The 21,410-nt window shown below is 40.6% G+C and overlaps 1 protein-coding gene across 3 annotated transcripts; it reads left to right on the top strand.

The window, feature by feature from the left end:
- Positions 1-9,495: 9,495 nt before the first annotated feature.
- DTD2 (D-aminoacyl-tRNA deacylase 2) lies at positions 9,496-18,750 on the top strand. Of its 3 annotated transcripts, none has more exons than XM_023623568.2 (3): positions 9,496-9,718; positions 12,760-12,829; positions 17,158-18,750. In XM_023623568.2, the coding sequence occupies exons 1-3, from the start codon at positions 9,608-9,610 to the stop codon at positions 17,481-17,483; spliced, it is 507 nt and encodes a 168-aa protein (XP_023479336.1). In that variant the 5' UTR covers positions 9,496-9,607; the 3' UTR covers positions 17,484-18,750. The 3 variants fall into 3 exon arrangements, with proteins under 3 accessions (XP_023479336.1, XP_023479340.1, XP_023479347.1); XM_023623572.2 differs by having other exon boundaries at positions 9,545-9,676; XM_023623579.2 differs by lacking the exon at positions 9,496-9,718 and adding an exon at positions 10,127-10,269.
- The last annotated feature ends 2,660 nt before the right edge of the window (positions 18,751-21,410 follow it).

Here is a 21,410-nt window from a genome sequence, read left to right as displayed (position 1 = left end):
AATTATGTAAACCTGCTTCATTATATCTGTATCAATCTGGCTCTAGAACAGAATACAGGGATGATTAGAGATAAGTTTCAAATACAGCTCAAGTTCTTTCCTTAAGAAATGACTCCTTGTTTTAACGAGATGAATAGGCTGCCCAGCTGTTAACACATGTGAGAGGGGTTGGGGTGGAAGGTAGTATGGTGTGTGCAACGCAAAGCTGATTCCATGTTCCTGAGAAAATAGAGGTAATGATTGTTTCCTGGCATAGCCTATGTACTGGCGCTGTGGTAGGCTCTGAGAAAACAACAGTGACTAGGACAGGATCCCTGTCCTCAAGGATCTCAAAGTCTAGTGTGATGGCTCTGAATTGGGCTCCACGTTACAATCATCTAGGGCACTTTTCAAAAATACCAGTGTCAAGGACTTACCCAAACTAATTAAAACCAAATCTCTAGAGCAGGACCAAGGAATCTGTATATTTTTTTTAATTCTCACATTGACTCTAAAATACAACCAGAATAGAATACTGCCATTTGGTAGGGAAGAAAAAGGAGTAAAAAGGTCATTACAGTACACAGGAATAAATGCCATGCTTGGAATAACAAGCAAAAGCTCCAACCCAGGTTTTACCACTCAGAGAAGTTCTCCCCAGTGAGTCTTGCAGAACAGTGTTAATATATAAAGACGGGGAAGGACAGTACAGAGGACGAGAACGTGTAAAAGCCTCAGAGGGGAAGAGCAGAGTGCTATAAAGCAGCACTACCCACATCTGAACATCATACGAATCACCCAATGATCTTGTGAAAATGCTGATTCCGATGCAGTAAGTCTAGAGTAGGGCTGTGTTTCCAACAGGATCCCAGGGGATCCACTGCTGCTGGTCCAGAGCAAGAAAAGAGGCTGATTGGAGGAGTATAGGTGTGAGAAGCAGGTGTGGCCCAGGTGAGCTGGAAAGGTCAACCCGGCCTAATCCCAAAAGCGCCTGCTAAGGAGTTTGGACTTGATCCTAGACTTGATCCTGAGGCATGAGGGAGCCACTGAGAGTCTCACGCCCAAGAGGGATAGAATTAGGTTTGCTGCTATGATGGAGAGGTCAAAACTGAAGGTGAGTCATCAGACTAGACAGTGTTGCAGTAATTCAGGTAACAGATGATGTGGCCCGAACCAGGAAAGCAGAAGTAAAGAGAGAGAAAAGTAGAGAGTTTTGTCCTGTAAATTCTGCTGGTTGAGGGAGAGGGGAAAGTTGAAGATGAGTCCTGTACCAATTAGTGTTCTTGGTTGCAACAGCTTTCATTCTGGCTGCTTTAACCAAAAACTGATTTGCTAAAGGATCTCAAGTAGCTCACAGATTATTGAGATGGCTGGGGAAACATTCAAGGTTCAGTCTGGGAACAGTGCCCAAGACATGCCACAAAACTGCCCAGATCAGGAATCTGCCACTGGTCTTCTCTAAATGGTTCCAGTTGCTACTGCTGCTGCCACTGAGCCCAGAGTACCAGCAACTTGGTTTTGCTGCCGCTGCTCCTGCCACCATGGCACTCTGTATCACATCTTAAACCCTCTGTGCCTGGACGCTCTGCTGACACAGACATCAGGCAACTGGAAGCCCCAGGCAGAGCCTGCGCATTCACATTGCTCACTTCCAAAGTGAATCTTGCAGGAGGGTATCTAATTGGCACGACTGCATTCTAGCTGCAAAGGAGGCTGGGGAGCTGAGTTCTGATTTCTACATGGGAGGGAAAGGGGTACTCCCAATGTGAGAATTTCCCCAAATATAAAAGCTTTTCAAAAGATGATGACGTCCATTGAATTTAACCTGAAAAGCTTTTCTGAGTGATTAGCTTCAGGAAGAGAAGCAAAATCGCCTTGTGCTCAAGAGGGACTGGGAGGTGAGGCTCCAGGGCCCTGGGAGCAGCGACTCTTTTAAATTTAGAGAATGAGAAGTAATTCCCCCTACTTCTTCCCACAAAAAATAACTCTCACACATTCTGCCAATTAGAGATTAATTTGCGTTAAGGGACTGCTATTAAAATGCAAATATACCTTTTAAGAAGGTTAAGTTTCATTCACAAGTTAATGAGAATTGCTTTAATCAGCTTCACACCCAGCAGAGTACAGCTCAACACAGTACTTAGAATGTTAGACTTTTGATTGTGGCCTAGAGGAGAGGAAGGAAACCATCCAGGGTGGAGGTCAAGCCTGGAACAAATTTTGGAGACCCTGAAGGCAGGACAATGGGTGTATAGGGAAGTGCTGTGAAAGAGAGAGAAGACAGAGAGGTATTCTGAAGACAAAGTCAGTTGGTGACTAAGAAAAAATTTGCTTAGGTGTGATGTGGCTCTGAAAATCCAGTTTATGCCAGATTATTTGAGCCTCAGACCTTATCTTCCCTCCAATTAAAGCCAGTTGCCCTAATTTAGTTTAGTTCAGGCTTTCCAGGAAGTGGCTCTCCTTCCAGATCCTGTCCTTCCTCTATTAGGAGGGAACAACACAATGGGGAAAGGAGAAACAGTTTTTCTAATTCTCATTGTTTTGCTTGTCTCTTCACTAAATTATGAGCTCCCTGAGAGTAAAAATAGCATCTTACTCTTCCTACATTTCCAACACCTGATAAATAAATGTTTCCTTCTTTCTTTCTTTCTTTCTTTCTTTCTTTCTGGAAGATTAGCCCTGAGCTAACATCTGCTGCCACTCCTCCTCTTTTTTTTTTTGCTAAGGAAGACTGGCCCTGAGCTAACATCCATGCCCATCTTCCTCTACTTTACATGTGGGGCACTGCCACAGCATGGCATGACAAGTGGTATGTGGGTCCGCACCCAGGGTCCGAACTGGCGAACCCCCGGCTGCTGAAGCAGAACATATGAACTTAACCACTGTGCCACTGGGCCAGCCCCAAATAAATGCTTACAAACAACTGGATAAATACAGGAATGCAGTTAGTAATTAATTCAGGAATTTGAATTTTCTCTATTTGTGAGATCTTTAGAATGTCCCTCCTCAAGCATGCTGAGGATCTACAGTATTTCTTTCACTTGACTTGCTAGAGGAAGCAAACAATCAGGGGCTGCCATCTGCTAACACTCCTCTCCCTTTTCCATCTCAAACAAGTGCAATTGAAGATTTAGGAGTATACAAACAATTCATTTTCGAAATCTCTGTTATCTATCTACTTCCTGCTGGAGTCAAGATGAAACTTACTTAGTTACAACACTCAAAGACAATAAAAATGGTTCATTACTTTTCCTGTATCAAATTAAATGTAATTCCAAGTTCCTTACCCCACAGTCCAAAGGACCTCAGGAGAGCTCTAAGGACTTAGGTCCTTAGTGGCCCCCTCCAACACACCTCTTGTTCCAGTCTGCAAGACTCCTTGAAGGCAGTGGCTCCATCCCATGCAAGTTGGGCTGCATGGCGGCATTTTCACTAAGGCTAGGATCCCAGCAACCATGCTCCTCTGATGTCTTGCCGTATCCCCAATGGCTGAAAAAAAAGGGGGTTGGGGGTCAAGGACCTTGACTCATCTTACACCAATAACTCACTAAGTCAAATTTCACCTCCCTAAACTCTTCTGGAAATTAGGGATTTCCATTAGAAATGTTAACTGCAGCTATCTCTTTCTTTGTCTTCCCAGCTGTCATCTTCCAACACAACGATGACAAATGAGTCCCCATTGTGGCCTTTAAGACATCTTCAGTCAGTGTGCCAGATATATTTTCCTTGCCTTCCAGATCCATACTCAAGCCTTCTCCACCCTGCTTTCTGCCCTGGAGGCTGGGACGTCAACAGGTCCCCATGCTTCCTGACTTCTGGTTGGTTTTTGCCAATAGGAAGCTCTGGCAGGAAATGGAAGGAAGATGGAGAATGGGGTCCGGTATTTATTTCCCTAGCTCCCTCCCTAAAGGGTCACCTGGAGTTGGCTGTGCTTCTTGGCAGAAGGTCAACTCCTTCTCTTAAAGGTCTTATACAAACCTGTACCCTTGGATTCCAGACTCCCTCCCTTTCTCCCTTCAGGCAAAGGTGGTAACATCTCAGCTGCTTCTACACCCTCGGTTACCACGTGACTCCCTGTGGTTCCCCTACACACACATCTCTGTAAACAGTCCCTTTGTAAAGAAAACTTTCTCAGGTCATCCTATTTATAGCTTGTTATTTGATTGTCGATGGGACCCTGACTGATACAGTTAGTGTGACAAAATAATTTATATTTTTCTTTTACTATAAATAATATTCAATATCTTCTTTTCAAAATAATGTATTTGTTTATGACATTTACTCGTGTATTTCAAAGAACTATATAAAAAGTAATTCCCACAACATTTCTTGGTAGAAAGATATGAGAGGATAATTTTTAAAAGAGAATAAAATCACAACTCTCATACAAATATAAAATCAACATGTGTCAAAGATTTTTATTTCATTCATATTTGACTGAATAAGAAAGGAACCAGCAATATATTACAACTAGCTCTAAAGAGAACTCAAATATCCTGATGAAGAATTCCAAATAATTTATGCAGCTCCTCCCCACTCAACGAGGTGGCTCCTAACTCCATACTCCTTGAGTATGGGCTGTGTTTTTTTTGTTTTTTTTTTTAAAGATTTTATTTTTTCCTTTTTCTCCCCAAAGCCCCCCGGTACAATAGTTGTGTATTCTTCATTGTGGGTTCTTCTAGTTGTGGCATGTGGGATGCTGCCTCAGCGTGGTCTGATGAGCAGTGCCATGTCCGCGCCCAGGATTCGAACTAACGAAACACTGGGCCGCCTGCAGCGGAGCGCGCGAACTTAACCACTCGGCCACGGGGCCAGCCCCTGGGCTGTGTTTTTTTGATTTTGTGTGTGTGTGTGTGAGGAAGAGTGGCCCTGAGCTAACATCTGTCCCAATCTTCCTCTCTTTTATGTGGGATGCTGCCACAGCATGGCCTGACGAGTGGTGCTAGGTCTGCGCCCAGGATCCAAACCTACAAACTCCAGGCCACCAAAGCAGAGTGCGGGAACTTAACCACTACACCACTAGGCTGGCCCTGGGCTGTGCTTAGTTAGTAATTCGTTTCCAAAGAGTAAAGTATGGAAAAGGAGGGGGATGTAACCTGACAGTGGAGGAACTTGGCAAACACTGCCTTAGCTAGGTGGTCAAGGTTAACAGCATCAGTAGTAAGACATGTTGACAGCATGCACCCTTCATATGATGTGATAAGAATGGTACTTCACCTCCGTGATCTTCCTCCAAAAACCCACAACCCAGTCTAATCATGAGAAAAACATCAAATTCCAAAAGAGGGTCCTCCTACAATATACCCGACCAGGACTCCTCGAATGATGTCAAGGTCATCAAAAACAAGGACAGTCTGAGAAACTGTCACAGCCTAAGGAAACATGATGACAAAATACAATGTGGCATCCTGGATGGAATCCAGAAAAAGGATTTAGAGAAAAACTAATGAAATCTGAATCAAGTCTGGAGTTTAATTAATGAACCAGTGCTGGTTCCTTAACTGTGACAAACGTACTGTAGTGATTTGAGATCTTAGGAACAGGGGAAATTGGGTGAGGGATATATGGGAACTTCGGTACTTCTTTTGCAACTTTTCTGTAAAATTTTATTCTAAAATTTGTTTATTTAAAAAAAAGAGAGAGAACTCAAGGTGCTATACATTTATAGTCGAGGAAGGAATGCTGAAATGAGTGTACAAATGGTTGCAAAACTGGCAGAACCGGTCAATAGCCACAGAATAATAATCAAGTTTTACATCTTTAGGGACAGGAACAATTTGCTTACTATCAGTGTTCAGAAGTTAACGTCTATCTCTGCAGAGTTGTAAAACAGCCTAGTCAAAGACAAACCCTATATAACCCTACAGGAACAGGCAATCTCCAGAGGCTCCAGCATTCCATTAAAAGAATATCTCGAAATCTCTTTTGCCCATTTCAAAATCTTGAACAGTTTTTTTCAACAAAAGATGCAGGTGTCATAATTATACAAAGCTCTTACAACAGGCTGGCCGAAATTGACAAAACGGCTGACAGAAGTATACAAATATTCGAAAGGTTATGCAATGCTTTGCTAAATTATCACAACACTATGAACTGAAAAATAACCCAAAGCTCAAGATAATTTATCAGCCTACCCTGGGGAAACTCGACACACTGCCAAAGACATACATCACTGCCTTCGAATTAAAAGCACTTGCTATATTGTGTTACCTAGGCAACACACCAGCAAATGGTGCAGTAATAAAATAAGAATTAAAAAAAGCAAATTGAACCGAAAGAACAATCAATATTAAGTTCCAAACTAAATTCCATCCCCTGCCTGGTTGTACAAACTATACACGTTAAAGATAGACTCAGCTTTTAGGTGGGAACTATCGTTTTCCCAGGCCTCCTATTTCCACATGGAAGGTTTTCCACTGGATTAATGCTCATAGCCTCAGTTTCTGCCTGTGTAAGAAGAGGCTCTGTGACAAGATATATGGTTGTGGTTTGGAGCATGTGCCCCTGGACTTTTTATTTCAGGCTCTTTTTCACATCTGTTTGTTTTCTCTTTCCTCACAATCTTAATGTATGTGGCAAGCGTCTTGAAGCCAGAACTCACATGGGTCTTTCAAATCTCAGTTTCAGACGCCCTGATGGAAGAGCAACTATCTCTCATAGGAAATTGATAGAGAAACTTCTGAATATGATCTAGTGTCCCCTGCTTGACCACAGGGGATAATGTGCTGATCACACCCAAGGTGAGAATTTCCACTCCATGTCACAGCAATATTTCTTATTATAAATAAATAAATTAGTATTCTGGTGCTAACCCAGTCTCATGTACATTTGAGTTAGTGTGAACCAACTTCTCAGAATCCGATCACCTCCCTAAGCACTGAGAAAATACAAATCTCTGGGCTCTGAAGTGGGGGGCTAGATTTCTTCCAGCCTTCTCTAAGATGAACTGTTTACCTCTTCCAGTTGCACTTCTACTGATTAGCATACCCCCACGTAAAGCCTCAGGTGAGAGGTTCATTTCAGAGCTGAAGTTTAGGAAAAGCTCTGTTTATTTTGAGAACTGTGAAACAGATTATAGTTCCTTTCTCTCTCTTTCCTTTTTACAGTCGGGAAGCATAACATCAACTATAAAGGAGCTTTTAGAAGCGGTTCTCAAATTTTTCATGATTGTGGAATACTTTGAAATGTCAAAATTTGGGGCAGACAACTTGAATGAATTGAACAATTTAAAACAACTCTAAACCAACTATTGTACCATCCCAGAGAGCCTAGAATGCATTCAGAGTTAACCCAGTACTTATACTGTCCCCTTGAACATTGTAGCTGTTTGAGAACTATTCCTGCCCGGACAGTGACTTCTTAGACACTCACAAGGCAAAGTTTTCCTATTTTCCTGAGAACCACCATCCCCCTCTGGAGCTAACCTAAAGCTGTGTTTTGCCTTTTCCCTCTAACTTGAAGCAAATTGTGCAACATACTCCACCTCAGCATTACCTACAATGGAAATAATTGTTTTATAATAAAAATTAAAGTTATATATCTGTGGAAACTTTGCGACATACTGTATCATCTTAGCACTCCAGTAAGAACAAGTGTCTTCTCTGTTTTCAGTTTCCCCCACTGAGACTTACTCACATATTTCTATTTTCTTTACTCCTAATGCTTTATTTTTGTTCACATTTTACTACTGTATTGTATATATGTCTTACCTTCTTAAATTCTTTGCGGAATGAGAATAGATATTCAAAAAATAAAATACAGGAAGGAAATACCTTCTCTTTGGTGCCTACTCTCTACTGCCCTCTGCAGGTAGAAGGAAAGAATAAGCAAGCCACAACCTATTACTACCTACATAATATCCAGGAGATCCTCACCCAACAGGAAGGTTTAAAGGTTGGTGATTTTTGAGAGGCTGACGATTACCAACCAGACTCCATCTATTCACAGGAAGAGTTTCCCAATTTGCTAAGGTCCCTTCACCGTGGAAAGCTCTCTGGGAACCATATACCCTATTCTCAAGAGACCTCCCTATCTGCTGCACCCATACACAAATGGACATCGAAGTCCTATCTCATTCCTGGCCAAGGCTAAGAGGCTCTGTGTCAAAGTTCCTTCCAGTCTTGCAAAACTTGAGTCTGAGAGTGAAAAGGAAAGGACTCAATAGTTATAATGTCTGCATAAAGGTACAGACATTAAGCAATGCAACTTGTCTGTGCCTTCCAGACAAACTTCAACAAATGTATAAATCCCTGCAATGCAGCAATCACAGATCATGTGAGATTTTTCTTTTCTTTTTTCTTTTTTTTTTTTTTCTGGTGAGGAAGAGTCACCCTGAGCTAACATCTGTTGCCAAGCTTCCTCTTTTTTTTTTTTTTTTTTTTTTTTTGCTTGAGGAAGATCAGCCTTGAGCTAACATCTGTGCCAATTTTCCTCTATTTTGTATGTGGGATGCCTCCACCACATGGTGGATGAGTAGAGTAGGTGTGCCTGGGGATCCGAACCTGCAAACCTGAGCCATAGAAACAGAGGGGGCAGAACTTCAATCACTCAGCCATGGGGCTGGCCCCTGCTTTTCATTTTTACAAAGAGTATAAGGCAGCCTGCGAGATAACCACCAAACAGCCGGCTTCAATTTCGTATAGAAAGGACCATTGCTTATGCATAGATTATTTTCTTCAGTCACACTACTTTGCATGGATAGCAACACTGTCAGTGATGTCATCTTCTAAAACAACAGACTCGAATGTATAGGCATATTGTGCCAACTGAGCCCAAATCAATGACCTGGGTAATGCAATCAGGGTAACACTATTGTTCGTGGTCTAAATCCTCCAAACCCATAGAAAAAGAATGCTAATCTGATGCCTGTTCAAGGAATATGTTATGTGGGAAAGAAAATCAACCCCTTGTTTAATTTTATTTACATTTGAATATGTACTTACAGGAAACACATCACAGAATTTAATACCACTACATGCATTAGAATATGTCATTTTATTTTTGTATTAGTAGGAGGTTAAGAAATTTATTAACAAACACATTTTCTTTTTTTGGCGAGGATATGTTCTAAAGAATTGATCTGCAAAAGTGTATTCATGTCGCATACCAACACTTTTCCAGCAACTGCGAGATCAGAATGATTTATAGCATTTCTGCTAGAAGAGGCAGCCTTGTTTTATTGATTGGGGTAAGCAAATTTTTGAAGGATTTATAGCTTTTAGTTCCATCTCTGCTTGCTTTGTGATTAAATAGACTCATTCTATTTACCTATCTTCATAATGGGCATAACATGGACTTCAGCAGGTTTAAATTTTTTCAATGTCTGAAAACCTGTTTTCCGAGCTGAAAAATGTTTTTTCAAAAGTTTTGTAAGGTAGAGATCCAATGAGTCTTTTCACTCGTTTAGAGGTATACACCGAGCGCCTTCTACAGTCAGGCGGGTTCCGTAGAGGGGTTAGTACTCCGTCTTTGAGGACCACACATCCGGGAAATCCGAGCGCTAGACAGAGGCCCCGCCCCCTATGGGCGGGACCACGGAGGTCAGCGTGTCCCTCCTCCCTGCGCGCAGGGGGCGGAGCCTGCGCGGCGCGCAGCCTGAACCCGCCGGACCGGCGCGCCGGCTTCCGCCATGGCCGAGAGCGGCCGGACACCTCAGGCCCGGGCGCTCCTGCAGCAGTGCCTGCACGCCCGGCTGCAAGTACGCCCCGCCGAGGGGGACGCCGCGGCCCAGTGGGTGGAGGTAACGTCGGCCCCGCAGCTCCAGTCAGCCTCCGGCGCGCAGGGGCGGTTCTTGCCGCCTTGTCGTGGTGACTCGTCCCCCCGCGTCTCCCTGCGAACCTGCCGCGTGGCGCGCGGCACGTGCTGTGGGCGGCGCGGGACTTCCGGCCGCCCTCCCGACGCTGCCCACAGGGCCCGGCCTCGCTGCGCCGTGTCCTCAGTCCTGCCCTGCCGGCCCCGCGCCTTCTCCCTCTTCTTACCCTGGAGAGAGGGCGTGTCCCCTGCCTGGGGCCGCGGGAAGTGAACCTCCGCTCGCCGTTCTGCCACCTGAGCTCGGTGACCTGGAGGCCTGATTATCTCACACTTTTTGCTCCTAAAGAGCAAAGGCCTTGCCACGCCCTTCGCCTTGCTCGGGCTGCGGGTGGCCGTGGCTGCTCTCGTTCGAGCTTGTAGATTAGATTTGTTGCAAACGTTCACGATGTGTTTTGCCTTGTGCTCCAGATCCCGTCGAATTCCCTCCTATGTTGACTACAGCTAGGTTTTAGCATAGAAATGAGATTTCCCACGAAACAGGTCTGTTTTTCAAGGAACTTCTAAGACTTTGATTTATTTCCAACTAGAAACGCTACTTTTGTAATAATGTTGCATTGTTATCTAACACATTTCCTGCAAAGAATTAAAAACGTTTACACCAATATGATTTCCTTCCACTTGCCCAACAGCCTTTTTAAGACAGCCTGCTGCCACTCCGTGCAAAAAAAAATTAAAATGTTCTTTACGGCCCCTGACTTATTTTTGGTTGAAATGAAGAAAAATATTAGTTCATAATTAAGACTTTGGGAGCATCTCCTTCAGTCGTTTGCCGAATTCGGTCCCAGATCTAGAATTCCTTAACGCAATCCTAGTCATTATTTTACATAGTACCCATAAACTATGATGTGTGGGTAATTATTCTTAAATCAGAATGTTACCCTCTGCTAATTTGGAAATATTTATAGACATAAACATTCCTATATTTTTCCCCTCCCTTTTTCCTTCTCAAAAATTCATGTTTCTTATTTTGTTATTGCCTTATTTTGAGGTCGTGATTCCTCTAACATTATTTGGTATTATATTCTTTTTATATTTGCCATCCTATCCAAAGAATTGCCTATTGTAGTCGCCTCATGGGACTATAAATCTCAAACTATTAATCATTTCGATTTCTTCCTTGCTTGTCTTTTTATATTCTTCATGCCACATCTCCTTAAGCAAAATCACAGATATTTTATTGCTGTCTTTCACAGTATCAGTTTGTGTTTATAAACTTTAAAAGCTGTTTTAAAGCTTTCCCTTCCACTCCCACACATGGCTCAATTAGCGTAAAGAGCTGACAAGTAATTAGATAGTGAGAAAGTAAATTCTTTCCTCTTTCTCAAGCATCCTCTTCCCTATTCTATTATTAAAAAGTTCTAATTTTTTAAAAACATTGTTAAAAGATTTGAAGGTTGCTTTGTGTGTTCTTAGTTTCATTCGTTTAACCCTTTGCTGTCACAGGCTAACGTTTCTCTTCCTGGGAGATGAACTTTTTTAAGCTACAGTGAGATTGATCTCTACTTTCCTATATGTTTGAAATGGTTTTTACCAAAAGAAGTTACAAGAAAAGTGATTCTGACCTGAAGAGGGGAATTTGTAGGTCACAACTTAAGATCTATTATTGGAATACACTAAAGGAAAATACCAAAATACTGTACTGAGGAGGTAGTGTGGCGAGTGAGAAGAACAGGTGTCTGTTTCTGCAGATAATTAGATAATTCTGACATTGCAAGTGTCCAGCTATGAATGTGCTTGAGATTTTGGCTCCTGCTGAATCAATGCCGATGGAGAGGCCTGGGACAGTGGTACTCGTGTCGTTCAACCCGACAGCTCCTGGTTATGGGTGTGCATTAGAGGCCTTTGCTTGTTCCAAAAGCACAGTCACACTTTTTAAAATTGCTTCTTTTCCAGGTAAATCAGATAGATGTGCGTGCAGAGCTGCATTTATATTTACATGGAAGACTATTTAGATAACACATACAGCCTGTAAGATACCATTGAACTTACATGCGCTCAACAGATAAATTGAGTCCCTGTCATGTACAAAGCAGCCTGTAAAGTGCTTTGGGAGTTAAAATGTAAAATAAATTGTATTTCAGCCCTCAAATTTATTTTAACATACTCACTTAATGAGCACTTATATAGCTCTTACTATGAACCAGGCACTGTTTTAAGCACTTTACAAATATTAACTCATTCCATCTTCATAATAGGTCTCGGACTCAGCAAGGTTAATCTACAAAATAAAAAATGTAATGATTCATTCAGCAGTAAAATCAAAATCATTTGTCAAGTGTCTCTTTTCCATATAGTCTCTGTCATACAAGAGCTAATAAAGAAATATCCAAGTCATTAGATGAAATAAATAAGCTTACATTCCTAACAGACAGCCTCGTCGTGTAAAGCTTAACATCATAAATGCAGTTTCCGAGGGTAATCACTATGTTTGTTTAAAGCACTGACACCAATAACAAAAAATAATTGGACAGTTTCTTGGAATTTATTGAAGTAGAATCAGATCCTTATTTTCACTATTGGCAAATAAATGGATTAAGAAGAATAAAGAGTGATAATGTCAAAAGATAGCAGTCACACTATTGCTTACCCGTGAGCCACATCTGATACGATGTGAATTCATTTGGCGTTGAGTAACTGGGGCGCTGCACCGTGAATGTTTCTATCAGACTGACTGAGGGGGTAGGAGGCTAGTTCATAGTCCTAAAGTTTTTGACTAGAAGTAAATGTTTGAAGGTCTAACTTGTGGTCTTCACTGCTGTTGGCTGCATTTTAATTTTTGAAAGAAATGATAACTGAGGTGATTCAATATTGAAAAAGATTGTTTCCTCACATATTTAAGAAATGAAATCTCTTGTAAAAACTTATCTTCCTTTGCGTTTAACCTCTAACAGCTGTGAAGTTTTATTCATTTACTTCTGTGTCTCTTTATAGAGGTTTCTTTCTAATCTGAGTTGTGGTAATTTCTCATAGGTTCAGAGAGCATTAGTGATCTACGTGTGCTTTTTCAAGGGAGCTGATAAAGAACTTCTTCCCAAGATGGGTATGTGTTTGATGTTTCTTTTTTAAGAATGAGAATGAATAGTGATAGATAAATGAACCAGAGGGGCAAAAAGCACAATCTTGAATTGTCCTGGTATGTAAATTATAAATGACTTAACTCGGTGTATTGTTGTTGGCTTTGGCTATTTGCCTCTTCCAAAGTTTAAAGTAAGCAAGTGTGGTGGAATTCTTTTAAAACATCTGCAGCATTTCACCTGGCTTATAGATTGGTTTCGAAGGGCGTACACACACACAAAGACAGACAATGCACTGAGATTCAGCCAAGGATACAGAAATTTTTGGAAGCAGGGTGGCCACATAGGGAGAAACAGATGCTGTATTTCTTAATATAGTTTCCTTACCTCCCAGAGTCCCTGACAGGGGCATGTAGGTGACACTGTATGTATAAGATGTGGATCCCTTCAAATCCAGACAGCTCAGGCTTACATCATTATTATGGAAGAATTTACATTAACCATTTATATGGCACTTCTTTGTTGGAAATGTGTATAAATATAAGGTTCTCCTGATTCTCGAACCAACCTCAGTGTCATCACAGGCACACCTCCTCCAGGGGCAGAGAAAGCAGAGTTAATGTTCAGGCATCTCTGATGAATAAATTCACCTGCCTGCAGCTTTGCAGTATCCTGGACAGTCCATAGCACTGCACATTGCTTGTTATAATGCCATAGGTTCAGATATACCAAACCAAATCATATACTCTCTCAAGAGCATTCGATATAATAATTATGTCCAAAAAAAAAAGCTTGAAATATGGAGCTATCCCTAAGGTTGGAGACAGGTTATATTCTCTTCATTAGTAGAGAACAACACCCATTGTCTGATTAATAAGAAATATAAATTATACAAATGGGTTGTTGAAGCCTGCAGAAGTTAACCCAGAAGAGCTTCAGGTAGTGGAACTCAAGGGTAAATAGCCCGAAGAGGAACAGCTTAGACAAAAGGCTAAAGCTCCTAGAGGGAATTTATACCGAGACATCAAACATGTTGACAGCTTTGTCAGAGGATGGAAACTAGACTTAAGAAGGCACTACAATGGGGCCACCCGGCGGTGCAGCGGTTAAGTGCACATGTTCCGTTTCTCAGTGGCCTGAGTTTCACCGGTTCGGATCCCGAGTGCGAACATGGCACCGCTTGGCATGCCATGCTGTGGTAGGCGTCCCACATGTAAGGTGGAGGAAATGGGCACGGATGTTAGCTCAGGGCCAGGCTTCCTCAGCAAAAAGAGGAGGATTGGCAGCAGATGTTAGCTCAGGGCTAATCTTCCTCTAAAACAAAAAAAAAACAAAAAAAGAAAACAAAAAAAAAAAGAAAGAAGGGACTACGATAGACCGGGCCCTGATGATTTAGTTGTTAAAGTTCTGTGTTCTTACGGCTTCAGCAGCCCGGGTTTGTTTCCTGGTGGCAGAATCACACCATGTTGGTTGCCATGCTGTGGTGGTGCTCACATAGAAGAGCGAGAAGGACTTACAACTAGGATATACAACCGGGCACTCAGGCGCTCTGGGGAGTGAGGGGAGAAAAGGGGAAGACTGGCAACAGATGTTAGCTCAGGGTGAATCCTTCCCTGAAAAAAGAAAAAAAGGAAGAAACTGCAGTAGGTGAAGATGGAAAGCCAGTAACTGTAATAGTTTGAAATTTGAGTCTGGAGGATAATAGGGATCTCTGAAGGGTTTAAGGAGAAAATGAAATAAGGGTGCCTGTTAGAGAGGATGATTTGCCAGGTCCTAAAGCTTGAGTATTGGACATTCTGTCCATTTTCCTGAGTTAATATTTTGCCTTGAATTAAATCTTTCTTCACCATAAATAGTATAGTAGAAATCTTCAAAATTAGGAAGAGAATTTTTGTCATTGTGACTTAAGACTGACTTCCTGAAGTTGTTTCATATATTCTTAAATGGATCTTAATCATAATAAGATGAAATGAACCAACCAAATCCAAGCTGCGTTTTGTTGTATAGTAATTAAATTCTGTGTGCTTCCATGTGTCTATCTGAGTTCACTTTGAATACATGCATAGATTGTGGTGAATTAAAAACACTGAGGAGGGGGCCGGCCTGGTGGCGCAGCGGTTAAGCATACACATTCCACTTTGGTAGCCCAGGGTTTGCCGGTTCAGATCCCTGGTGCGAACATAGCACCGCTTGGCAAGCCATCCTGTGGTAGGCGTCCCATGTATAAAATAGAGGAAGATGGGCACGGATGTGAGCTCAGGGCCAGTCTTGCTCAGCAAAAAGAGGAGGATTGGCAGCAGATGTTAGCTCAGGGCTAATCTTCCTCACAAAAAAAAAAAAATCACTGAGGAGGTCCACCTTAACTCTCTTAGTGGATGGTCTAACACAAAGCTTTAAATATCATGATTCTCAGTAAAGAACTGTGATTCTTAAGAGTCACATTCTGCTAGTGTGAGTTGTAAGCAAAATAAGCCCATCTATTATTGATGGCATTAGCTTATACTTTCCACTACTCCAGGGGGCAGAGTAAGCCAGTGTGATGGGCTTCTCTTAACCCCCACCTCATACTTGCTGCATGGATTCAGATCTTCCCAATCACATCATGCACTGGTACCTTGGGAATATGACAACCAGTTATAGCCATAAAGTCTGAAACAGCAAGGTTAACATAGAGATGTGCAGACTCTTCCTCAATTCATCTTCAGTATAATTGGGCCAAGATCCAGGGACCTGTCAAAGCATAACTTCCCATATACATCATTAGAGATACTGGATTGACAATCTGTCTTAGGATCTTTCAGTTTCCAACGTGCCATTAATTCATTGTCTCATTTTAATTCTACCTGCTGACACTTGTATTTCTATTATATTTACTTCTACATACTGCTATCTGTATACCTAGAGTATTAATTGAATTCTCAATTATAGCCAGTAGAGGGAGGTGTGGGGAAGTATAGTAAATTTTACTCACCTCTCTGGCCTGTTATTCCGAAATTGCCTCTTTGGTCTATCACTAGTCTGAGGCCAGATAGCTGCATAGTGATTTCCATTGGAATGAAGTGCTCTGGAGAGTTACAATTTCCTTAGAAGCAGTCAGTAAGGACTGCTGGCTATATAGCAAAGTCCTATTTGTAATAGAGAAAATTAGAGGAATTTTAAAATAGATGTCAGTTAAGTGAAAACTGATAGCACTTAATACATAGCTTAGGAATTCATTTGGGTGTTCACCTTCACAGATTTTTACCAGGTTCATTCCCTGTAGAGGGGGGCAACCATACTGAATTCCTGCTGATCTTGACTACAGACCCTCTAATAATTGAAGCCGTTGACTACCCCACCCGAAGGCATACCTTTTCAAGGCTGATTGGGCAGAAGTGTGAGGTTTATATAGTTTCTTTTACCGTTTGTCCTCTCAGGACTATTCTCTACAAGCAGAGGTTACTTATACCCTTTATAGAGGTAGGAAGACCCTAAGGCTATTTACATTAGGTATTTCTCTTGTTTATTGTTTTGAAAATGGCTAATGTTGAGATGTAAAGGTTTTCTAAGTTTAGATTTTTAGCTACACATAGATGTTTATGGTGATGTTGACACATTAGCTATAAGAGTATAATTTCATAAATTCTATAAAAATAATACCATGTTGTGTTGTATGTATACGAAGATAATGCCAGTAACTCTATACCTTTTGATTTACTTTTTCAGTTGTAACAATAAATTTCTGATGATTCTTGCTTTTACCTTTACCCTTCTCTCATGGGTTATATTTGTAAACTGATTCGTCCGTGTTAGCAGTGCCTTTGAGATTCTGAAACTACAAAATCAGTTCGTTTATAATGGGATTGAACCTGGAACTTTTGTCTCTGCATAGAACTCTAGGCAACTAAGTTTAATGTAACAAATGCACTAAGATTTGTATTTAATATTCTTTGTTATAAAGCAGAATTTGGTGTGAGGAGGATTTGTCATAGTCTTTTCCCAATGGGATTTGCTCATGAAATATAAAAAGGAGCAAGAAGGCAAAATCTTCTCATGCATCCCCCTGAGACAACAGTATTTTGAGGTTCCAGGATATAGTCAATTCTTTAGTCCTTTCTGGATGAACTTAAGTGATCTTAACTGCCAAGTCAGATTTAAAACGTTGTGCCATTTTCTGCATGAAATTTGCCCTGTTTTTCATGCTTAGATCATTCAGCTTAGTGAAGCAATTTTTAAAATCTAAGTAGAGACATTGAGTAAAAAGCAGGAGCTGACAAACTGAGCTTTAAAGATGAGATTTGCTGACTAGAAGATTATTGGTTTTCTTCATGTTTGTTTCTCACTTCAAAACGTTTCCCTTTTCTTCTCTGCCCAGTTAGTACACTGTTAAACGTGAAATTAAGTGAGACAGAAAACGGCAAGCTCGTCTCTATACTGGATCTACCTGGCAACATTCTTATCATCCCTCAAGCCACCCTTGGGGGGAGAGTAAAAGGAAGAAACATGCAGTATCACTCTAACTCGGGAAAAGAAGATGGGTTAGAACTTTATTCCCAATTTGTGGCTCTCTGTGAAAAAGAATTAGCTGCTAACAGCAAGTGTGCAGAAGCTGGGGTTGTGGTGAAACATGGCACTTACGGGAACAGGCAGGTGTTAAAGCTGGACACCAATGGACCATACACACACCTAATTGAGTTTTGAAATATTAAAAGTTAGTTTCTACGGCTGTTTTCTGGTATAAAATGATCTAGACTAAAATTAGATTTTCTTCCCCTTCGTCTTGAATACACTAATCTGCAGCATTTTTGGACAAGAAAATCCTCAGTCCCATCCATAACTCTGCAGCCTGCTAGTTGGATGACCTTACCAAAGCACCTGAACTCTGGATCTCAGTCACTTCTCATCCTGCTTTCCCCTACGCTTCACCCAGAAATTTGAAAAATGCTTTCCATTCATTTTATGATCGTTGTGGAAATGTTCTTAGGGAGGTGTATTTAAGTATTTTGCAATGAAGAATTTTGTGCAAAATGTAGAGAAATATATTTCTTATACCCCTAAATGTATGTAATATGTAATAAAAATAACTGTTTTCATTAAAATTAGATAAAATCCAGCACAAACTGATGATAATTTTATCAATTTTGTTTTACTGTTTCGGTTTTACACATTTTGAGTGAAAGAATACGAGATTTACTATTCCTTTTAATGTCTATGAAAATGTAATAATACAGAAATGTTATTGTGCATTATAGTATTACTTTCCAAGGACATCCAAGTGCTTCAAATTATTTTAAAAACGTTTAGTTGATAAAGGAACAAAATATAGGGGATTAAAATTTGTTTTTATTTAATATACCAATAGGTTAATATTCTGTTTCTTAGTTTTTTACCAATGTATGTCTCACTTTCTGTCTTTGGTTTTTGAAAGTTACTGCTTCATGAATTTAGTGTTAGTTCATAAATTTTTTAGGAAGTTCCTTTCTTGTTGAATTGTATTGCTATAAAAGGAAGAAAAAGGGAAGCTTTCTACTGGAATTCTTTGAAAACAAGTTGACTTGTTCATTTCCAGATTTGGAGCCGATGTCATTTTTTCTATTAGTGAATATTATGGACTGAATGTTTGTGGTGTTGTCGCCCACCCCACCCCCCCCCCCAGCCCCTCACTGCCAAAATTCATATGTTGAAGTCCTAACCCCCAATGTGATGATATTTGGAGATGGGACCTTTGGGAGGTAATTAGGGTTAGATGAAGTCATGAGAATGGGGCCCTCATAGTGGGAGTAGTCACCTTATAAGAGACACCAAAGAGCTTGTTCTCTCTTTCCTGACCGCATGGGGACACAGTGAGAAGGGGGCCATCTACAAGCCAGGAAGAGGACTCTCACCAGAAACGGACCATGATGACACTTTGATCTTGATCTTCTAGCCTCCAGAACTGTGAGAAAATAAATTTCTGTTGTTTAAGTCACCCAGTCTATGGTATTCTTTATGACAGCCTGAGCTGACTAAGCTGGTTATTAAGCAGAAGCTAATAAGGTAGACTTTTCAAAGGCAAGAGAGGAAGAGATATAAGAAATTGAAAGAATAAATGAATAAAAGGTAATATTCAGTTTTTGCAAACTCCTCGGACTTGATTTAAAAAGATATCTTTAAGAGTAAAAACCACAGAATATTTCTAATTACCAAAAAGATGAAATTAACTTGAATAAACATTGCTGAAAATTCCTGTCTTATCATCTCTTCATGTCTGTGTTCCTAAGATATTTAAAATTTTTATTATTACAAAAAAATCCTATTTTCTCTGTATCCTTCCTGCACTGTTCTATTTTGGAACGTGAAAAATCAATAACTGGCTTGGTAATGAGCTCATTGTCCTTAACTTTTGCTTTATTGATTCACGATACACTTATTGAAATGTAATAAACTATTCATAAACTTGCAAACTCCAATTTTCTCAAAGCTTCTCCAAGGAGATGTATATGTCTTTCAAAAAGACCGCCTGTTACCTATTTTAAATTACTTTGATTTTATGTCTAGGTGAAATGCTGACTCACAGCCCTAGATTGCTGTTTTATGGTTCAGGCAATTTTCTTTAAAAAGAATTTACTTAAGGTACTTGTGGAGAATAGCAATTTCAACTACATGAAGGGTTATTAAGAAGAAGGTGATGGCCAATTTAGTTTCATTTGCAAAGAGACTAGAACAAGAGGAAAAGGCAAGAGAAATAGCTGATGTCAAAATGACTACACCCTGGCTTTCTGTAGCTCTTCTGGCCGGAGGTGCTCAAAGAACCTTCAATAGATCTCGTTTTATCTTCACAGTATATAATAAGGATAGTGCTTTGGAAAGTAAGATAATGCTTCAATAATTTTCCCAAGATCACACAGTAGGGAGAAGTAATTTGCATCTTCCCCACTTTTCTTGTAGTGTGAGTTGTTAAAGTTGAAATTGATCTTGATAAAAGCTTAGCATCTCCCAGTGTGGATCTCTTGAGAAAGAACAGCCAATAAATTGGTTTATTTACTAAATTAGATGGCAGTAGGGTTGCAACTAATTTGGGTGCTTTCTGCCTCTGTTTTTCTAAGATTCTGGAATGTTTCAATTATCATTTCTAAATACTATTTTGTCTGTTCATTTAGAAACTTCATAGATTCCATTATAGAAAATACTGTAAGATCCAAAGTACCAATGAGTATAGCATTAATAACTTGAATATACTCATAGAAAGTAAAATAAACATACTTTTACCACTCTTTCGTTAGTTCAAGGCAAAAAGAAGTCATGTCATTTACGAATAATATCTGTATTAAGGATGATTTATTGACTCCATAATGAAAGAACTAAGCTTATCAAACATAAGATCAAATACTGTAGAATCCTGTGCCACTTGTTTTAGAGAATAAGAACTCACATTGGTGTTTTAAGAGAACAATAACATCAAATTCTTGCTCTATAATTAACATTGCAGAGACCCGATGTGTTGTTATGGTTAAATTTATATTTTTAAAAAGCCCCGCATGGTAATGAAACTAGTATATCTAGAAGTGCCTTGCCTGTTGATTTATTGAATTGAGACTAGTTGCTGAAAGGGAAGGACTACTGGAAAAGTAGCATTTTCGTTCTGAAGCCACCCCTTGGTGACGACTTTACATGTCTGTTTATTTTGATAGTCTGATTATTCTCCCTTACTTCTATTTCCCAATCGCTAATACTTTCTTGCAGACCATTGCCAAGGTAATGTTCATAGACTATCCCTTTCTCTATGATTCTCCACTGTTTAGAATCTTCTATAACTCTTATCTGCAGGACAAAGGCTAAACTTCTGAGCTTCTAAAGATCTCCATACTCCTTGGCAATGAATGAACTATAGAGGACCAAAGTCAGAATTCTGAGAAAACATAAAGAAAAGGCAACGTATGAGAGGCCAGAGGACTCTAGGGATCAGAGAGGTAGAGAGAACCAGAAAAATGCACTGTTAACAGAAGATAGTTTTCAAGATGTAAACAGTGACGAAGTCAGTGCCAAATACTGAAAAAAAACTGGATAATACAAAAACCGAGGAGAGACCTCTGCGCCTAGCAGTTAGGTGTTTTCGAGCTTTTGGGAAATTGAGGTAAAATTTGCAAGAATTGGTAGAGGTAGAAAAAGACTCTTAATCTTTGGTCCTAGGGCAGAGTATCAAAGTGTGCCAGTGGACCTGTGCCAGAATCACCTGGGGAGCCTAACCTTTAACAAAATTCGGGGGCCAGCCCCGTGGCCAAGTGGTTAAGTTCGTGCGCTCAGCTTTGGGGGCCCAGGGTTTTCACCAGTTCAAATCCTGGGCCCGGACATGGCACGACTCATCAGGTCATGCTGAGGTGGCATCCCACATGCCACAACTAGAAGGACCCACAACTAAAAATATACAACTGTACCGGGGGGCTTTGGGGAGAAAAAGGAAAAATAAAATCTTTAAAAAAAAAAAAAATGTGGCTCTCTGGGACCATCCCAACTGAATTGGACTCTTAGGAGTTAAAAGTTTAGTCACCGGTATCCCTCAGGTGCTTCTTGTGTACACTGGAATTCCAGAAACACTGTTACTCAGAATGAAGCCCAGACTTCTAAGGCTGGTATCAGGGCTCTCTAATC

Source organism: Equus caballus, chromosome 1 (genome assembly GCF_041296265.1).
Source record: "Equus caballus isolate H_3958 breed thoroughbred chromosome 1, TB-T2T, whole genome shotgun sequence".
Taxonomy (NCBI): domain Eukaryota; kingdom Metazoa; phylum Chordata; class Mammalia; order Perissodactyla; family Equidae; genus Equus; species Equus caballus.
This window is presented reverse-complemented; position numbering and strand designations above follow the sequence as displayed.

Excerpts from the sequence above, each read along its gene's own strand:
- DTD2 (XM_023623568.2), top strand. The coding sequence starts at position 9,608 with ATGGCCGAGAGCGGCCGGACACCTCAGGCCCGGGCGCTCCTGCAGCAG. Across the intron at positions 9,719-12,759 it reads CCGCGGCCCAGTGGGTGGAG|GTTCAGAGAGCATTAGTGAT; the intron begins GTAACGTCGGCC and ends AATTTCTCATAG. Across the intron at positions 12,830-17,157 it reads AGAACTTCTTCCCAAGATGG|TTAGTACACTGTTAAACGTG; the intron begins GTATGTGTTTGA and ends TTCTCTGCCCAG.